Source organism: Triticum urartu, chromosome 2A, assembly GCF_056163025.1.
Source record: "Triticum urartu cultivar PI428250 chromosome 2A, HENAU_Tu73, whole genome shotgun sequence".
NCBI classification, from domain to species: domain Eukaryota; kingdom Viridiplantae; phylum Streptophyta; class Magnoliopsida; order Poales; family Poaceae; genus Triticum; species Triticum urartu.
The window spans coordinates 729,594,400-729,608,042 of record NC_141874.1 but is presented as its reverse complement, the minus strand read 5'-3'; the positions used below and the strand labels follow the sequence as shown (position 1 = coordinate 729,608,042).

The 13,643-nt window shown below is 48.2% G+C and overlaps 2 protein-coding genes across 2 annotated transcripts; one reads left to right on the top strand and one right to left on the bottom strand.

Annotated features, from left to right (window-relative positions):
- The first annotated feature begins 303 nt into the window (after positions 1 to 303).
- LOC147987282 (DNA polymerase I A, chloroplastic-like) lies at positions 304 to 8,383 on the top strand. The gene is made up of 12 exons (XM_087545199.1): positions 304 to 784; positions 1,522 to 2,455; positions 2,861 to 3,058; positions 3,418 to 4,085; positions 4,343 to 4,766; positions 4,903 to 4,998; positions 5,616 to 5,708; positions 5,790 to 5,984; positions 6,735 to 6,827; positions 7,140 to 7,352; positions 7,433 to 7,522; positions 7,821 to 8,383. Exons 1-12 carry the CDS (start codon positions 663 to 665, stop codon positions 7,980 to 7,982), a joined length of 3,288 nt encoding a protein of 1,095 aa, XP_087401325.1. The 5' UTR covers positions 304 to 662; the 3' UTR covers positions 7,983 to 8,383.
- A 308-nt stretch (positions 8,384 to 8,691) lies between these two features.
- LOC147987281 (uncharacterized) lies at positions 8,692 to 10,032 on the bottom strand. Its single transcript, XM_087545200.1, has one exon. The coding sequence runs from the start codon at positions 9,970 to 9,972 to the stop codon at positions 8,830 to 8,832; it is 1,143 nt and encodes a 380-aa protein (XP_087401326.1). The 5' UTR covers positions 9,973 to 10,032; the 3' UTR covers positions 8,692 to 8,829.
- Positions 10,033 to 13,643: the final 3,611 nt, after the last annotated feature.

Below are 13,643 nucleotides of genomic sequence, written 5' to 3'. Positions count from 1 at the left end.
CAGATGACCAATCAACCCCAATACCCCCCATCCAAAGAACATGGCACACTCCATCATCCACCATTCCACCACCACCACTAAACTAATGCCCCAAACATCCAATGGCACCCACCAAACCCCCTAAAAAACCACGACGCACCCACTAAAAACCCTCTAAAAAGCCACAATGCCCATCACACAAACACCCCGAGGCTCGATCTAGAGCACAACACACGGAAAAGAACAAGATTGGGAGCCATATTTGTGTGCGGCGAGCGTGTGCAGTGCACGTAGAGGCGGCAAAGGAAAAAAAAAGAGGGCCGAGAACACCGCGCCAGCGCTGACGCTGTCCCCGCTTCGCAGCCACAGCGGCCACAGATACGGGGTGGATTCCCTCCGCCCTCGCGCGGCCGTAAACCCTGCGCTCCCCCTCCCCCCCTATCCCCCAGCCCCCAAACCCCCGCCCCCTTCCCTCCTCCCCTCGCTCGCCGCCGCTACCCCGCTCTCCTGCTCGCAGGCCCCGAAGGGACGGCGGCTTGTTGATGCTCGCGCGCGCCGCCGCCTGCCCATAGCCGAGGTTGCCCAACACGGCGCCCTGCGGCTTCGGTTGCGGCGGCGGGGGAGCGGGAGGGCTCGGCGGAGGCGGCGGGGGCAGGCTGAGGCGGCTCGTCCACTCCCTCGCCATGGCCGCGCCGGCGCCCGTGCCCGCGCAGCTCCGGCGGTGCCCCTGCTCCTCGCCCCTCTGGGCGCCCTCCCCCTTCCACCGCCGCCACCGCCGCGCCTCGCCCTTCGTCGGCGGCAGGAGGTAGTGCCCCTCGCCCTCGCCCTCGCCCCTCCCTGTCCCCGTAGCATTTTTTGTTTCTAAATTACCGCCGCTGCCTGCTTAATTAATTAATTTATTATTCCTGTAAAGCTCGCGCTTACTGGCCGTATGCTTGTGCGATGTGGTGCCGTGGTGGTGGGTGTCAATCATACATTTGTTGTTGGGTAGCACGCGATGCTTAGGGCGATTGGACTGGGTGTTGCTTTAGGTTAGGCCGAAGGCGGTGCTGACGGCGATGCATTGCTGGTTGTGTGGTGTTTCTGCTGGAAGGTAGTGTGTCATCTTCTGAGTTAACGCTAATTATTTTTTTACTGTACCAACCATTCGCAGATGACCGACACAGTGAGCTACAATTTGGTGCTCCTTGTTGTACATATTTTTTTTCTTGCCTGTATCGGTTTGAATTGAACTATTGCATTGCATCTGTCCCCCCTGGGGTGACGTTTGAGCTATTTGAGCTGTTGCATCTTTCCCTCTGGGCTGACATTCAACCCAGAGGAGAACAGTGAGCTAGCATTTGGTACTCCTTGCTGTACATAGTTTTTGTAGTCTGTATAGGTTTTAACCGAACTATTACATTGCATCTGTCGCCCCTGGGGTGACGTTTGAGCTATTTGAACTGTTGGATCTTCTCCTTTGGGACTGACATTTGAACTATTAAGTTTCATGCATTGCCTTGGTGTTCTGTCCCTAACTTCAGAAATGATTATGACTGGCAGGCAGGGATACTCTCACAGTTCTGGCCTTGGAATAAATGACAATAGCGCCTTCAGGCCTGGAGTATATCTCAACTTCAACGTGCAAAGCAGTGCGCAAGAATGGAAAGAGGAGAGCAAGAGGATATGTTCTATCAAAACCACCAATGCTGTCATGAACAATGTTTATAATGGTTACGCTCTGCGGTCAGGAAATCTTCATCATGATCCCTTGGAAGATTGCAAGACCTCCAATCAGTCTTCATTGTACAGTGTAAGAGAAAGAATGGCTCCTAATTCTCTTGCAAATAGGCACGCCAATATGGAACTGGCAAAGCATCATGTGACGAGTCCCACTGCAGGTGACGTGTCAGCACTGACCAGTGCTGTTAATTATGACATCAAACCGCTAAACAGGTCTAGTGGCTCCGAAGTGGAAATCCAATGGCCTAATGGTTCCAAAATTGATGCTTCTCTGCCAAATATTCATCAAGTCAAAAAGGGCCTGCAGTTTGATGGCAAGGCCGATGGTTATGATGAAGTTGAGCTTGAATGCACAGCCAAAACTGTGGTTAATGGTGACATCAAACTGCCAAACAGGCCAAGTGACTCTGAGGTGGAGATGCATTGGCCTAATGGCTCCGAGATTGATGATTCTCTGCTAAATACTGGTAAAGTCAAAAAGAGCCCTAAGATTCGTAAAGTCAAGAAGAGCCCTCAGTTTAATGACTTGGCTATAGATGGCTATAATGAAGCTGAGCATGAATGCATAGCCAAGACAGCGTTACAGCCTCCTCCAGCTAAAGCCCCCTTGTCCGAGGAGGCTAAAGAGGCACGGAAGGCTCTTGCTACCATCTACGACAAAGTTCTTGTGGTCGACACTGTCGAATCAGCTAGGAGTGTTGTTCAGCTACTTACCACAAAGTACAAGAGCTTTATTCATGCATGTGACACAGAGGTAAAGCACAAAAACCACTCGTGACTACATTGGTTATGTTCACGTTTATCTGTAATTACTTGTTGCCTAATATTAACATTTTCAACTGGACACTAGATACTAGTTTTACCTGAAACTGCATCCCTTTACTATGTGGTGTCATGGTTCTGCATATGATTCCACACCCCACACCAGATATTTCAGATGCAGTTATGCTACTTCTTAGTTCTCACTATCCACGCCAAACAAAGGGCAAAAGTCATAGGTGTCCTCATTAATCATAAACGGCATTAGTCGGTCCCTGGTCTCCTTGATTCAATGATATACAATAGTACAAGAAACTGAGCTATATTAAAAGTTCTTGCATTTTGACGCATCCTGGTTTCTAGCTAGCATCATAATTCATGAGAGCACAATGCTATGCAGGTGTCAAATATTGATGTTAAACAAGAGACACCAGTTGGCCATGGAGATGTTACATGCTTTAGCATCTATTCTGCCAGCTCTGATGCTGAAGCTGATTTTGGAAATGGTAAAACATGCATTTGGGTGGATGTACTGGATGGCGAAAGGGATGTCCTCATGGAGTTTGTTCCCTTTTTTGAAGATTCAGCGATACGGAAGGTGCATCTTTCTTGCTTGCTTTTTTTTTCTGGTGCAAGGAGATGCATTTGGGCTTGTTTGCTCTCCTTTTATACGCCTAATGCTTTACAAATGGAGAAAATAAGAAGATTATTATCGCAAGTTGGCAATTACAGAACTAGTTGTGGAAATGTGTGATTGCCTCACGATCAGCTGTTTAAGCTAAATGCACAGATCATTTTGTTGAATATTAAATGTGCTGCCTCACTCTAGACTGATGTTACTTTCTTTTATTGTTTGTAGCTAACCTTACTACTTCTATGAACTTATGTGATTGCACATCTACATTTTTAGCTTCTTCTTGAGTTTTCTGAAGCAAACATCTCGTTTTCCTCATCTAGGTATGGCACAACTATAGTTTCGATAAACACGTAATTGAGAACTATGGAATCAAAGTTGCTGGATTTCATGCCGATACAATGCATCTCGCACGGCTTTGGGACTCTTCGAGAAGACTTGATGGAGGATATTCACTCGAAGGACTCACAAATGATAGCAGAGTCATGGGTGTGGTCCCAAAGGAACTACAAAAGATTGGAAAGAGATCAATGAAAACCATCTTTGGCAGGAAAAAGATTAAAAAAGATGGCTCCGAAGGAAAAATTACTACCATAGAGTCCGTTGAGGTTTTGCAAAGAGAGGATAGAGAGCTGTGGATCAGCTATTCTTCTTTAGATTCAATGAGTACCTTGAGGCTTTATGAAAGCTTGAAAAGTAAGCTTGAAAAGAAGCACTGGACTTTTGATGGTTGCCCCAGAGGTTCATTGTATGATTTCTATGAGGAGTACTGGCGTCCTTTTGGCGCTATTCTTGTAAAAATGGAAACAGCTGGAATGCTTGTTGACCGTGCTTACCTGTCAGAGATTGAAAAAGTTGCTGTTGCACAGCGAAAAGTAGCTGCAGATAAATTTCAGAAATGGGCATCTAAATATTGCCCTGATGCAAAGTACATGAATGTTAATAGTGATACCCAGATTCGCCAACTCTTCTTTGGTGGCATAGAAAATAGGTACAACCATTACCCTGTTCTCGTCTCTTTGTTGATATATTTGTTTTTGATGTGTAATAATGCCATGATTCTCTGCAAATATCTGACATAAGGATCTTTGTCAGGACGTAGTTAAAGTAGGCACTGACCCATTATTTAGTCAATTTATTCATGTAGACATGTTTATCATCTCACATGTGTTTGAACTCCGATTAGGTATGGGCCACTAGACTTTTTTTTTTGCATGCAACCCTTGTTCTTACTAAATCATTCTGCAGACGCAACCCTGGTGAATTTTTGCCAAAGAGTAGGGCTTTGAAAGTCCCAAATGATGTCAACACAGTCACAGAGGGCAAGAAGGCTCCAAAGTATCGCACAATTGAAATTTGCAGTATTGTGGAAGGTCTAAAACCTGAGGTATTCACTGCAAGCGGCTGGCCTTCAGTCAGTGGGGATGCTTTGAGAAGTTTGGCTGGGAAACTGAAAACTGATCTTTACACAACGGAGGATGCAGAGGATGATGAATATGTCAGTGATTCAGAAATTTCTGTGGATGACGTAGAAGACTCTACCTCGTATGGCACCGCATACAAAGCATTTGGAGGTGGAAAGGAAGGAAAGGAAGCATGTTATGCCATTGCAGCTCTCTGCGAGATCTGCTCTATTGATTCCTTGATATCAAACTTCATTCTTCCCTTACAGGTGAGGTGGCTCCACTTATCGTAATGTGGATTGCTGTAGTTGTCCCTCTTCAGTGACAATATGTGCCAGTTTCGTTCTAGTGGCTACTGTCATCTTGTCTGTCTGGTTGTTAATGATAAATATCTTGTTCGCACAGGGAAATCGTATATCCTGCAAGGAGGGGAGGATCCACTGTTCCTTAAATATCAACACCGAAACTGGACGTTTGTCAGCGAGGGCGCCAAATTTACAGGTTACTGTCTTTTGCATTTTCGCCAGGGGAGTTTTTGCATGCCTGTGTGGCTGTGTTATATAATGTCATTCTCGAGGTCAAGACTTAGTCTGAATATTTACAGTCTATCTGCATATTTACAATAGGGCCTCAATATGTGATAGTTATAGTTCATGTATGGCTGTGTAGTTCAAATTGTGTCAGTTTCTGATACTCCAATGGGCGCTATTGAACGAGCACTGCAAGGTTAGCAAAGTTGTGATGTTGGTAACTACCGAGGTCTGATATGCAGATGGATGACCATGCACATATTTGAAGTTTACACCTGCTACAATTGTTTAGAGAATTTTTTTCATGATGATTAGCGCGTCCATTCAGGCACCCCTGAAGTAACTATGACTTGCTAAATAGAACTACCCAATCAAGCTAGCTATGTGGTCATTCGGCCCTTTTTATTAATTAACTGAGCTGTATCAAAAGTAAGCACGTGTAAGCTGATCATGTTGCATCATTTGAGCCATATCTAAGAGATGGTTTTAGATGCTGTAAATGCTGGGGCAGCTATTGTAGATGTTGGTACTATTTACAATAGATCAACCAAATAACTTACTGAACTCTTGATAATTCCTTCACGTCAGAATCAACCTGCACTTGAAAAGGATCGGTACAAAATCCGCCAAGCTTTTGTTGCAGCTCCGGGGAACTCTCTTATTGTTGCTGATTATGGTCAGGTATGCTAGGATCACTCAAAAAAGATTACCAAACGTTTTTAAACTGATCCAGTTAAAAAGACATACTTCTGTTCCCTGTAGCTGGAGCTCAGGATCCTGGCACATCTTGCTAATTGTAGAAGTATGTTAGATGCCTTCAAAGCTGGCGGTGACTTCCATTCCAGGACAGCTATGAATATGTACCAGCATATTCGTGAGGCTGTTGAAGAAAAGAGAGTACTTCTTGAGTGGGATCCTCAACCTGGTCAAGAGAAACCCCCCGTGCCATTGTTGAAGGTACTCCAGTTTCAATAATATTTCTAGAAGTTACAGTGCTAGCATTAAAAAAAAGTTCACTTTTCAACGCTAACTTCAAAACTGTCTAGAAATGTTTTCAAGTCTGGAAAGTAAACTTTTGCTAGAATTCACGATTGAAAAGCGGACTGTTCTCTTATCTTAAGATTAATTATTATCAGGCATCTATATTTTTATTTGTTTTCCTTCCCTCTTTCACTTTCCCATCATTCAGTAGCAGTCTGATTACCCTCCTCCAATGGAGAATCAGAATCCATAACTCATTTCCGTTGGATTTTACTATAATTAGCATCACCTTTAGGATTTATATTTTGTGATTGCTCAATTCCTATTAATATTAAGTTGATGTACATCTATGTGAACACTCTTAATGATTGCTTTGTTTTTAGATGTCATGTCTCTGTCTTACACTCATTGTTCGATGCTTTTTTCACTTTCCCTTTTTGGGGGCTGTACAAGTGTGACATCTGTTTGGAGCCCGAATTCAGCTTTAGTTTTTGTTACAAATAGATGGTGTTTTATGTAGCATCTGTTTTGCACCTCCTTTTCTTCTTTTTGCATTGTATCTTAAATTGAATACCTCAAACTGTGTTAACTTGAATCTGTTTCAGTTCACACGATGCTCTATTTAATGTTGTGTCATTTCTATGGATCTGGAATTCTGGATACAGAAAGTGTAAGGCTTGGACTACTTGTCTGGATTTGAACAGAGTTTGATGTCTTGTGATTTAGGATGCATTTGGTGCTGAGAGGAGGAAAGCTAAGATGCTCAATTTCTCCATTGCATACGGAAAAACAGCTGCTGGGCTTGCTCGGGATTGGAAGGTACATATTTGACAAACATACCTCTCAGTTAATAGCAAGAAATTAAACTTCAGTTCATGCACCAGCTTGTTAGATCCTTAGGCTACTGGGTTCATATTTCATACTGACCAAACCAGAGACCTTAAATAGTGACTAGTCATGTTCAGTAGATTCACTGTTGAAACTCCTCACATTTTCAACGACTTTAATAGTTATCTCATTAACATAATGCAGCTATAAATTATCTCTCATTAATGGAACAGAACCGTGGTCTTTTCCTTGTAGCTTTCCTAAGGGTATTGTGCAAGTTTTTATCTGTCACTGCCTTTGCAGGTATCAAAAAGGGAAGCAGAGGATACACTGGATCTCTGGTACAGCGACAGAAAAGAAGTTAAGTCATGGCAAAGGGAACAGAAAGATTTAGCATATGAGAAGTCTGAAGTTTATACTTTGCTTGGGCGATCGCGCCGTTTCCCCAACATTGCTTCTGTATCCTCTAAACAATGGAAGCACATTGAGCGTGCTGCCATCAATGCTCCTGTACAGGTAAGTACTGTCTAGATTGCAAATTAAAAAAAAAATTCAAGCTTGAATTAACTGAAATTGTATTTTATTTAACATCACAGGGCAGTGCAGCAGATGTTGCGATGTGTGCAATGATTGAGATAGAAAGGAATACCCGTCTTAAGGAGCTCGGTTGGACCCTCCTGTTGCAGGTATATATAATAATGCATGAACTTTCATAGTACTGGAGGGTTTTCATCAGTTTTGTTTTCCTTTGATACTAAACATAATAATATGTATGGTATATGTTATGCCTATGCCACTTCACTGTTGGCATTTCGTCTACTCAAACCGGGATGCATTTGATGATCTCAAAATAGGTGTCTGTTCTCAAGATTGGTTGACTGCGAGAACATGCCGCACCTACTTCCAGTTCTTGCCTCTTATCTGGCAGCTGTTTTTTTCTTCTTCTCAAATGCAACATCTAGAATTGACAGATACATCTTTCAGGTGCACGATGAGGTGATACTGGAAGGACCTTCGGAGTCGGCTGACGTGGCCAAGGCAATAGTGGTTGAGTGCATGTCTAAGCCCTTCTACGGCACCAACATCCTGTCGGTTGACCTCGCTGTTGATGCAAAATGTGCACAGAACTGGTATGCGGCCAAGTAGACTCCCAGCGTCGTTACCCCCTCCGTCGACTCCCCAACATGGTGTAGTTGCGCCCCAGATGCGCACATACTCCAGCCAATTTTGGTCCTTGAGCTGGCGTCAACTGCTGCCTACGAGCAGGGCATGCATAAGGCTCATCCTGCCATGGCAGCAGAAAAGTGAGATTAGCAGCGAAGGCATTGTAACTACCACTTAGGCTGGATAGCTGGATTCCCACACCCTTTCTAGTAGGAACTCTGAATCGAGCTAGAGGGATTGTAGTTAAGATTGGCATGCATTTTGTGTATAAGATTCCTTCAGTGTGCTAATGTATTATTAGGTTAGATGACATATTCTGGTGATGTGGACACGATCATGGCGATATGACTTTGTTCTGATCAATCAAGAAACGCTGTTCATGATGAGCTTTCCCTCTAGGATTTCATATTTTTTCATGGCAATTGCCAGATCCAACTAGCTGTGCAGCAAGTGAATCATGTTTGAACATGGTAACTCTCCCTCTTCAGTTCTTTCTTAAACTTGACCGGTGTCGGGATGGTAGATATGTGTTATGTCACATTCAGTTCTTTCTTAAACTTGACCGGTGTTGGGATGGTAGATACAGACGATGGAATTTGAAAATTCAGGTGAATGCCAGTTAATAGTTGCATAATTGTAAATCGGTCTATGTTCAAACTCCGCACAAAATGCAGAACGATGGATCAGACACTAGGGTAAAAAACACTCTTATATTATGGGACGGAGGGAGTATATCAGAGTGAAACGTTGATGTTAATGAAATGGCTGGGCACAAGTTCTGCCCTAAACATGGGGGCAGAACGAAATGGTGATAACAGACACCCCTGTTTTATGTTGTGCCTTTCACTCGAGCTTGAGGATACAGCTCGAGGAGTTCAGGCACATCTCCCTTGTATTTGAGAATGTACCTCTCCACAAAAATGGCCTCCGGCAGTCTCACTACGGTCACCATGTTCGTCTTCCCGATGTCCACGCCCTTGGACCGCAGGGCCTCGACGGCGCGGCACCGCGGCGCCATCCGCTCGTCGAGGCTCAGCGTCAGCAGCAGGGGGTTCCTGACGATGCCCCCGGCGCTGCACCCGACGGTGTCCCGCAGGAACTCCACCTTGCGCCGCAGCAGCGTCTCGGGGGCGAACACGAAGCACGGCGCGCGCCGGAACATGCCGGCGAACTCCTCGCCCGTGCACCCGAGGGCGCGCGTCACGGCCGCCTTCTTGGCCCGGAAGGCTCGGTCGCCGACGTTGTGCAGCGCGAAGAGGCACCACGTGTACATCCCGGGGCTGGGTGGCACCCCGCCGCACGCCTCCTCCACGCGGCCGACCAGCGCCCGGAGCTTGTCCGGCGACTGCATGATGAGCGTCGGCCGCAGCCGGACGGCGGCCGTGAGGCGGCCGTCTGGGATGCCGAGGCGGCGGAGCGTGGCGAGGTTCCGCAGGAGCAGGTCGACGGAGTACTTGAGCAGCCACGTCTTGGCCAGCCATTTCATCAGCAAGGTGGTGGACCCGAGGAGGTCGAGCCAGAAGAGGACCCGCGGGAGCAGGTTGGAGCGGACGCCGTAGGTGAGCGCCGCCGGGAAGAGCGCGAAGAGCCGCGCGGCGTCGGCGCGGCGCAGGCCGAGCGCGCGCACGGCGGTGAACTTGGGGGAGAGCGTGGCGTCGACGTCGCTGAGGAGCAGCGCCGGCTTCCGGGCCACGATCGCGCGCACCTGCGCCTTGCCCAGGCCCTGAGAGTGGAGGAAGGCGAGAACGGCGTCGGGCCTCTCCGCGGAGCCCAGGTGCGCGAACCGCGGGGCGGCCTTGGCGGCCGCCGCCGGCGAGAGGCCGCAGGTGGAGACGAGGTACTCGGCCATGAAGTGAGGCGGCTCCTTTTCCCCGGTGGAGAAGAGGCGGAGGTGGCCGGGGGCGGGGAGTGGGAGGAGCCGCGGCGGGAACGGAACGGGCGCGAGGCGGCGGGCGAGGCGCCGCAGCGCCATGGGTGCGGCGGAGGACGGGCGGACACACGGGGCAGTGCTAGCCTGGCAGGGGGGCTACCCGTGCGATCTGATATAATACTCCCTCCATTCCTTTCCCTTTTTCTTTTTTACTAAAATTCCACAAATGTAAGATGCATTTGGTGTAAGGCCGACTGCAACGCACGACCCCAAATGGTCCACCCGCGTCCGTTTGGGGAAAACGAACAAAGGAGGCCCTCCAACGCGTGGCCCCAAACGGACCGTCGTTCGTTTTTTGTCTGCTTTTGACCCATTTCTCGCCCAAGTTTGAGCCGAGTTTGCGGCCGAACGGACAACGCGCGGACGAGCGGGTCACGTGCCCTTGTCCTCCCCCGGCTCGCCCATCGGTGGCACAGGCGGCCACTTTCCCTCCCTTTCCTCCAAAACGCTTGCCTCGCCCTTCACTCTCCCGAGCCCCGGCCTTCCCCTCCCTCCGTCCACCATGGTCGACGAGGCGAATCCTGGCGACCCACCACCGACCGCCCGTCCCGTGGCGAAGAAAAAGAAGCATGTGAAGAAGCTTCGGTTGGAGCTTACGTCGGCGGAGGCCGCCAAGCTCGACGCCGAATCGGCCAAGAGGAGGAACCGACGAACTGTCCCAGCGGAGAAGAAGGCCGCCGCCGAGTACGGTGCTGAGTGTGCCCTGCGGCGTGCGTTGCGGCACCAGGCCGACCTCGACGACAAGGAGACCATCGTCTCCAAGGCGCATGCCCTCCTCATGTTGGGTACAGGCCACCCCACGCCGGCTAATCTCTCAGCCACTGCCATGGCCGCGGCGAGCACAGGCTCCTCGGCCCATCGTACGCCGCAGCAACGTTTCCCTAGCTCGCCCGTCACACACGAGACGCCGGATGTTCGTGCTTCGCCGCCACACAGCCATGGGCAGACGTGATTCTCTACGTCCCCGGACATCGACCTCAAGATGACACGCAAAGGAAGCAACCCCGATCGTTCGCATCGGCTCACATGGCTGTTGCCCGCAAGCTGTTCGTCGAAATGCCACCTCCGATGCAGACGGCGATGGTTGACGACCCTTACTACGCCTCGTTCGTGCAGAACGTCATCTTCGAGGGCCGTGGTTGTTGGGCAACGTAGCATGTAATTTCAAAAAAATTCCTACGATCACGCACGATCTATCTAGGAGATGCATAGTAACGAGAGGGGGAGAGTGTGTCCACGTACCCTCGTAGACCGAAAACGGAAGCGTTAGTTTAATGCGGTTGTTGTAGTCGAACGTCTTCTCGATTCAACCAATCAAGTACCGAACGTACGCCACCTCCGAGTTCTGCACACGTTCAGCTCGATGACATCCCTCGAACTCTTGATCCAGCAAAGTGTCGAGGGAGAGTTTCGTTAGCACGACGGCATGGTGACGGTGATGGTGAAGTAATCCGCACAGGGCTTCGCCTAAGCACTACGATAATATGACTGGAGAAGTAAACGGTGGAGGGGGGCACCACACACGGCTAAGAACAATTAATGTGCCTTAGAGGTCCCCCCGCCCCCGTATATAAAGGAGGAAGAGGGGAGGAGGCCGACCTAGGGCGCGCCAAGTGGGGGGGGGGAATCCCACTTGAACTCCTAGTCCTATTCACCCCCTTCCTTCTATCGGAGGGGAAAGGGGAAGGCGAGGGAGAGGGAGAAGGAAAGGGGGGCCGCGCCCCTTCCCTAGTCCAATTCAGACTCCCCATGGGGTAGGGTAACGCAACAGGAAACAAAAAATTTCGGACCTACGCACCAGCCCAGGACCACTATGGAGACTGCATACATGGTTTGATCTTTTTCATTACCGACTCGTAGCGCAGCGGGAAGTAGAGTCGATGACGATCGACTGTGTAGATCCCCGCAACTAGGATTTACAACCTCCCAACCGCGAGGATGTATACCCTCATCTGCCCCTCGGACAGCCCTCCGGGAGGTGGTCGGACAGTCCCCCAGACGGTGTCGCGAACAGCCCTTTGGGAGGACCTTCGAAAGTCAGACAGCCCTTCGGAAGGACCTTTGAAACTCGGACGGTCACACGGATAACCCTTCGGGAGGCACTCTCGAACTAAGACCGAAACTACGATCTCTCTACAGAGTTGCACACATACGGTGCCATCTATCCGGCAGGGCTTCCCCGTCCAGAACTAGTTCCTGCCGGAATCCAGACAGCCTTTCGGCTCTACGAAACTATTTTGCTGGGAGGGAGAGAGAGAGCCAGATCATGCATGACATTTGTATGAGAGCAAGAGTGTGTCTTTAGGCAGCCCCCTCCACCCCTATTTATAGGCCAAGCCCAAGGGTGGCTTCTCCAAGAAGCCAAGGGAATAATACCAAAAGGCCCTCAAGGTGGCTTCTCCAAGAAGCCAAGTAAAAAGCACTTTCACTATTCATGACAACATTTTTCAGCATCGGTTCGAACTGAAAATATTTATGTGGGCTCAGAACAGTTCCAGTACCCACTAAAATAATTTTCAAAGCGTTCCAAAACAATTCTGGTTTAGTGATTTTCATCTGGGAAAAGCAAACAAGAATGCGTTTCACTATTCATGAAGACAATTTTTCGCGTCCATTAAATCCGAAAATATTTCTGTGGGTCTTAGAATAATTCCAGTACCCACTAAAATGATTTTGGATTCATTCTGAAACAATTTCAGATTAGTGAATTTCATCTGCGAAAAACAACCAAAGCGGTACCGGCAGCTCCGAAACATTTTCGGTTTTTATCCCCAAAAATTCCCAGAAGTTTCCAGAATAATTCTGGCACCCTCCAAGAATTATCAGGCGTGTCCCGAAACCAATTTGACTTAATGGTATATCCCGAAACAACTTTTCAGTGTTACGAAACTATTTCTCTATTCTCTCTCCGGAACTCTTCCATTGTCTCTGAAACTTTTTCGGCAAATTTCTCTCAGACTCCCTGCCTAGTATTCAGCAGATAGATGACCCTTAAGCGTGTGACCCTATAGGATCGGTGAAGCATAGACATGACCGGAACACTATCCGATCAATGATCAACATCGGAGCCGTGGACACCCATATTGACCCCTATACCCACACAAATGAATATTCGAGTGAACCTCCAATTGCAGTGAGCTATTCCTGTTGCTTCCCGATATGTCACAAACACCCGAGGTGAGATTTATTGCATCCCCGTGGATGAACAATTTGTCCACCATGCAAGTTACCTCGTTATCGGTTTTGTTCTCTTTTCTCTTTTCCGTGTTCCGGCATCCCTGTGATCAAATCATACTGTGTCTGGCCAGACGATGATGGATACCGTAACACCGAGAGGGCCGGAGAATATCTCTCCATCGTCGGAGGAGCAAATCCCAATCTTGAGCTATCAAGTTACTTGACACACTTTTCCATGAACCCGTAAGCCGCCGTAATAGCCACCCATTTACGGACGACGTTTAACAAACCCCAAAGTTCATGAAGCAAGTATGAAGAAACTTGATACTCTCATGGTCTAAGGAATTATGCAAACATTAACCATCTCTGTGTTATCAACCATAAACTTGTGACGAATGAATCTCATAGCATAACATCAATCCGGGTAGATTCAACACAAATGTTCTCTTAACATTGTGCCCTCAAAGTTGCTGGCATTGACATGCCCATGATCAGGAAAACAGAACCATCATGCAACACTTGAGCTAGTCTTAGAG